General features: G+C 49.0%; 1 protein-coding gene across 1 annotated transcript in view; it reads right to left on the reverse strand.

The window, feature by feature from the left end:
* The window catches only part of ERI3 (ERI1 exoribonuclease family member 3), a 237,226-nt gene extending 231,718 nt beyond the window's left edge, over positions 1-5,508 (reverse strand). The window contains exon 1 of the mRNA XM_075320200.1: positions 5,355-5,508. Coding sequence (XP_075176315.1) covers positions 5,355-5,508 — 154 coding nt within the window. The remainder of the gene's footprint in view (positions 1-5,354) is intronic.
* Between the last annotated feature and the right edge of the window lie 492 nt (positions 5,509-6,000).

The following is a 6,000-nucleotide window of genomic DNA, read 5'->3' on the forward strand; positions in this document are numbered from 1 at the left end:
CCGAGCCCCCACCGTGCTTTCACTATAGACACCACTAAGCCCCCACCGTGCTCCACTGTAGACACCACTAAGCCTCCACCGTGCCCCACTGTAGACACAACTAAGCCCCCACCGTGCTCCACTGTAGACACAACTAAGCCCCCACCGTGCTTTCACTGTAGACACCACTAAGCCCCCACCGTGCTTTCACTGTAGACACCACTAAGCCCCCACCGTGCTTTCACTGTAGACACCAATGAGCCAGGTCTTCTGCAGTCATTGATGGGCTTTGGACCTGTTGCCTCCTCGGCAGCCGGTGACTGTCCCCTCTTTCTGTGGTGTTGCCCGTGCTCCCAGCTGTCGGGGCAGTCACAGCCGCTGGAGCTTTCTGTGTCCTTCTTGTTTGTATAATGATTTCTTCTACCTTTTTGTGACTTTGCTGTATATCTAACCACACAACACATCCCCCATAGATAATCCAGATATTTCATACTAGGAAGAGTCCCCCAAAGGAACTAGTAAAATAGAAGTTAAGATTCACATCTGTAAAGCGCTGTGGAAATAATTGCGCTAGATAAGTGAATAAAACACAAAGAAAAAACAAGCTTATCAAAAAAATATGAAATATAAAAATTGGAATCACCCCCCCCCTTCCCCACATTTAAAGGGGTTCATGAAATAATATATATCTGGTATCGTTATGTCTGTAACGTCCAATCTACACAACATAAAAATAATTAAAGAACAGTAAATGCCGCAATGATTTGAGAAAGAGACAGAAACAATTGCAGTCTCTTTGTTGCTGAACCCAAAATAAGCCCAATAAAAAAAAAAGTCATCAACGCATTGTCTCTACACAACAAACGATAAATGAACAAAAAAAGCCTCAAACCTCCGCTGAAAGAAAGCCTCAAACCTCCGCTGAAAGAAAGCCTCAAACCTCCACTGAAAGAAAGCCTCAAACCTCCACTGAAAGAAAGCCTCAAACCTCACTGAAAGAAAGCCTCAAACCTCCGCTGAGAAAAATCCTCAAACCTCCGCTGAAAGAAAGCCTCAAACCTCCGCTGAAAGAAAGCCTCAAACCTCCGCTGAGAAAGCCTCAAACCTCCACTGAAAGAAAGCTTCAAACCTCCACTGAAAGAAAGCTTCAAACCTCGACTGAAAGAAAGCTTCAAACCTCGACTGAAAGAAAGCCTCAAACCTCGACTGAAAGAAAGCCTCAAACCTCGACTGAAAGAAATCCTCAAACCTCCGCTGAAAGAAATCCTCAAACCTCCGCTGAAAGAAAGCCTCAAACCTCGACTGAAAGAAAGCCTCAAACCTCGACTGAAAGAAAGCCTCAAACCTCCGCTGAAAGAAAGCCTCAAACCTCCGCTGAAAGAAAGCCTCAAACCTCCGCTGAAAGAAAGCCTCAAACCTCACTGAAAGAAAGCCTCAAACCTCACTGAAAGAAAGCCTCAACCCTCCGCTGAGAAAGCCTCAAACCTCCACTGAAAGAAAGCCTCAAACCTCCGCTGAGAAAGCCTCAAACCTCCACTGAAAGAAAGCCTCAAACCTCCGCTGAGAAAGCCTCAAACCTCCACTGAAAGAAAGCCTCAAACCTCCGCTGAAAGAAAGCTTCAAACCTCCACTGAAAGAAAGCCTCAAACCTCCGCTGAGAAAGCCTCAAACCTCCACTGAAAGAAATCCTCAAACCTCCGCTGAAAGAAATCCTCAAACCTCCACTGAAAGAAAGCCTCAAACCTCCACTGAAAGAAAGCCTCAAACCTCCACTGAAAGAAAGCCTCAAACCTCCACTGAAAGAAAGCCTCAAACCTCACTGAAAGAAAGCCTCAAACCTCCGCTGAGAAAAATCCTCAAACCTCCGCTGAAAGAAAGCCTCAAACCTCCGCTGAAAGAAAGCCTCAAACCTCCGCTGAGAAAGCCTCAAACCTCCGCTGAAAGAAAGCTTCAAACCTCCACTGAAAGAAAGCTTCAAACCTCCACTGAAAGAAAGCCTCAAACCTCCACTGAAAGAAAGCCTCAAACCTCGACTGAAAGAAAGCCTCAAACCTCGACTGAAAGAAAGCCTCAAACCTCGACTGAAAGAAAGCCTCAAACCTCTGCTGAAAGAAAGCCTCAAACATCGGCTGAAAGAAAGCCTCAAACCTCCGCTGAAAGAAAGCCTCAAACCACCACTGAAAGAAATCCTCAAACCTCCGCTGAAAGAAATCCTCAAACCTCCACTGAAAGCCTCAAACCTCACTGAAAGAAAGCCTCAAACCTCCGCTGAGAAAAATCCTCAAACCTCCGCTGAAAGAAAGCCTCAAACCTCCGCTGAAAGAAAGCTTCAAACCTCCGCTGAAAGAAAGCTTCAAACCTCCGCTGAAAGAAAGCTTCAAACCTCCGCTGAAAGAAAGCCTCAAACCTCCGCTGAGAAAGCCTCAAACCTCCGCTGAGAAAGCCTCAAACCTCCGCTGAGAAAGCCTCAAACCTCCACTGAAAGAAAGCTTCAAACCTCAACTGAAAGAAAGCCTCAAACCTCGACTGAAAGAAAGCCTCAAACCTCGACTGAAAGAAAGCCTCAAACCTCGACTGAAAGAAAGCCTCAAACCTCCGCTGAAAGAAAGCCTCAAACCTCACTGAAAGAAAGCCTCAAACCTCACTGAAAGAAAGCCTCAAATCTCACTGAAAGAAAGCCTCAAACCTCCGCTGAAAGAAAGCCTCAAACCTCCGCTGAAAGAAAGCCTCAAACCTCCGCTGAAAAAAGGGAAAACTCTCAGAAAATTGCCACATGAACCAATTCTTTTCACTACATAATTGTATCGGTGTCGCACTATGGACCCGGAGAAGCACAGACTGTGCAGCACATGAACGCTGCGAAACCAAAACACATAGGAAAAGGCATGATTTATAATTCAACAACGTGCACAGGATTCCAGGCGATTTCTAGAATTACTGCATTTTTCTGCAAAGTGTAAAAAGCAATGAGTTCCTCCAGCAATGGTGGAATTCAATAGTACACATAGGACGCAAAATTGCTCGTCTGATTATTTTCTTCCAAACATTAGTGTTTACACTTTGCTAATAAACCAAACTTGTAATGCGAGATAAAACCTAGAAAGCAAATGTAAAACAGAAAAAGATGATAAATCAAAAATAACAAGAGATGTCACACAAAATAAATACAACCATTCACACACAGCGGCGACAGAACTGCACTAAATTACTGACCTCATACTGATACAGTGCTGCGCTCACTGTGTACATACATTACTGATCCTGAGTTACCTCCTGTATTAGGCTATGTGCCCACGCTGCGGATTTACCGCGGATTTTGCCGCGGATTTCCCAAAAATCTGCAGCAGCGGCACTTCCAAGCCATTTCAATGGCATTTTGGAAATGCTGTGTCCATGCTGCGGATTTTTCCGCTGCGGATTTGCCGCGGATTTTGATCCGGAAAAATCTGCAGCATGTCAATTGTTTGGTGCAGATTTGGTGCGGATTTTTGGTTTTGAATGGGGAAAAAGAAAAAAAAAAATCCGCATCAAAATCCGCGGCAAATCCGCGGGTGCGGATTTGCCGCGAAAGTCGCGGATTTTCAGGCAGAAAAATCCGCAGGTACATTCTACCGTGGACACATAGCCTTAAACTCCAGAGCTGCACTCACTATTCTGCTGGTGCAGTCACTGTGTACATACATTACGTTACTGATCCTGAGTTGCCTCCTGTATTAAACTCCAGAGCTGCACTCACTATTCTGCTGGTGCAGTCGCGGTGTACATACATTACATTATTGATACTGAGTTACCTACTATATTATACTCCAGAGCTGTATTCACTATTTTGCTGGTGCAGTCACTGTGTACATACATTACATTACTGATCCTGAGTTACATACTTTATTACACTCCAGAGCTGCGCTCACTATTCTACTTGTGATGACGACACACAGAGATAGATGTGAATGATACAGAACACTTCAGCATTAGTGTAAACTTGTCATTTTCCGGCAGGTTGTACCCGGGCACTCAGGCCCCGTTCACAGGTTCAGTATTTGAAGAGTTTTTACCTCAGTATTTGTAAGACAAGATCAGGAGTGGAGCAGTCAGGAGATGTAACATGCTCGGCTCTGCTGCATTTATCACCCACTCCTGGTTTTGGCTACAAAATATTGAAGTTGTGCAGGAGGCCCGAGAGACAAAGAAGAAGAGGCGCAGCAGCTGCAGCAGCAGAACCCGTCCAGTGAGGGTACGGCCCCTGAGGTGTAGACAGATATCGAGAGACAGATTAGAGGGACAGATTAGAGGGACAGATTAGAGGGACAGATTAGAGGGACAGGGCAAATGGGGGGAGCTCCTGAGCTGCACAGTCAGATATGGGGGCTCCAATCACATACGAAGAGCTCCTCCACTGCACATATGGGGGCTCTTCCGCTGCATAGTCACATATGGGGGGCTCCTGAGATGCACAGTCCCATATGGGGGGGGCTCCTGTCACCTATGGGGGGCTCCTCCACAGCAAAGTCCCATATGGGGGGCTCGTCACATATGGGAGCTCCTCCGCTGCAGTGATATATGGCGGGCTCCTCCACTGCACAGTCAAATATGGGGGGTTCCTCTGCTGCACAGTCACATATGGGCAGGCTCCTCCGCTGCATAGTCACATATGGGGGGCTCCTGATATGCAGTCACATATGGGGGCTCCTCCACTGCACAGTCACATATGGGGGCTCCTGAGCTGCATTCACATATGGTGGGCTCCTGAGCTGCAGTCACATATGGTGGGTTCCTGAGCTGCATAGTCACATATAGGGGTCTCCTGAGCTGCATAGTCACATATAGGGGGCTCCTCTGCTGCAGAGTCACATATGGGGGGCTACTCCGCTGCAGAGTCACATATGGGGGGGCTACTCCGCTGCAGAGTCACATATGGGGGGCTACTCCGCTGCAGAGTCACATATGGGGGGCTACTCCGCTGCAGAGTCACATATGGGGGGCTACTCCGCTGCAGAGTCACATATGGGGGGGGCTCCAGTCACATATGGTGGGCTCCTCTGCTGCACATGGCTGTATACTGGGCCTCTAGGCCGGGCTGAGGAGATTACAGGCCCCTCCATTGCACATTGACACATATAGCGTCCATGGACCGTATTAGGACACATGAGGGGCCCCTTCTGTGTGCTGGAATGCACCGAGGGCCCCCAGCTGTACAGGAGGAGATGGGGCCCCTCATTCCATAGCTAAGGCCAGGCACTAGGCCAGGCCTCTGAGGAAACCGGAGCCCCGGGCCCCCAGGCAGCCTCCCCCGGGCCCCCAGCCCCCCACAGCCGGGTACACACAGGGCCCGGGCCGCGGGTGAGCGCCCCCTCCGCACACAACACCCGGACACTCACCTCTCACTCTCCCCCTGACTATGGAGACGGCCGTGACGAGCAGACCGCGCCGGCCAATCAGCGCCCGCGCCGCCGGCGCCTGCAGCCAATCAGAGCGCACAAAGGAGGAGCTTAGGCGCAGACCCCTCTCTGCTCCTCTCCTGCATGGAATCATGTGGGAATGTCAGAGCAACATGGCGCCGCCCCACTGCATGCCGGGAGATGTAGTCCTCTCCACATGGCCCTGTGTCATCACTCCACCTGGGAAATGGTACGAGAGGGCCGGAAATCAGCGGCGCCCGGGACCCGGGAAGAATGCAGTCGTCTGCCCGAAATACTGCAGCCAGATACCAACACCATAGCCGACACCACACAGTACTATGGACACATACCAGATCATGTCTACCTGCAGTCCTATGTAACACCACAGATAACACAGTGATATCTCTGAGTACAGATAATGTAGAAGTCACCTGCAGTCCTATGTAACACCACAGATAACAGTGATATGTGTCTGAGTACAGATAATGTAGTAGATATCACCTGCAGTCCTATGTAACACCACAGATAACAGTGATATCTGCCTGAGTACAGTGTGAGGTAGCGTGGTCGGCTGCACGGCAGAAGACACGGGATCCAGGCACCAATGGTCACAGCACACGGTTTA

The sequence above is a fragment of the Anomaloglossus baeobatrachus genome, chromosome 8 (genome assembly GCF_048569485.1).
Source record: "Anomaloglossus baeobatrachus isolate aAnoBae1 chromosome 8, aAnoBae1.hap1, whole genome shotgun sequence".
NCBI lineage: Eukaryota > Metazoa > Chordata > Amphibia > Anura > Aromobatidae > Anomaloglossus > Anomaloglossus baeobatrachus.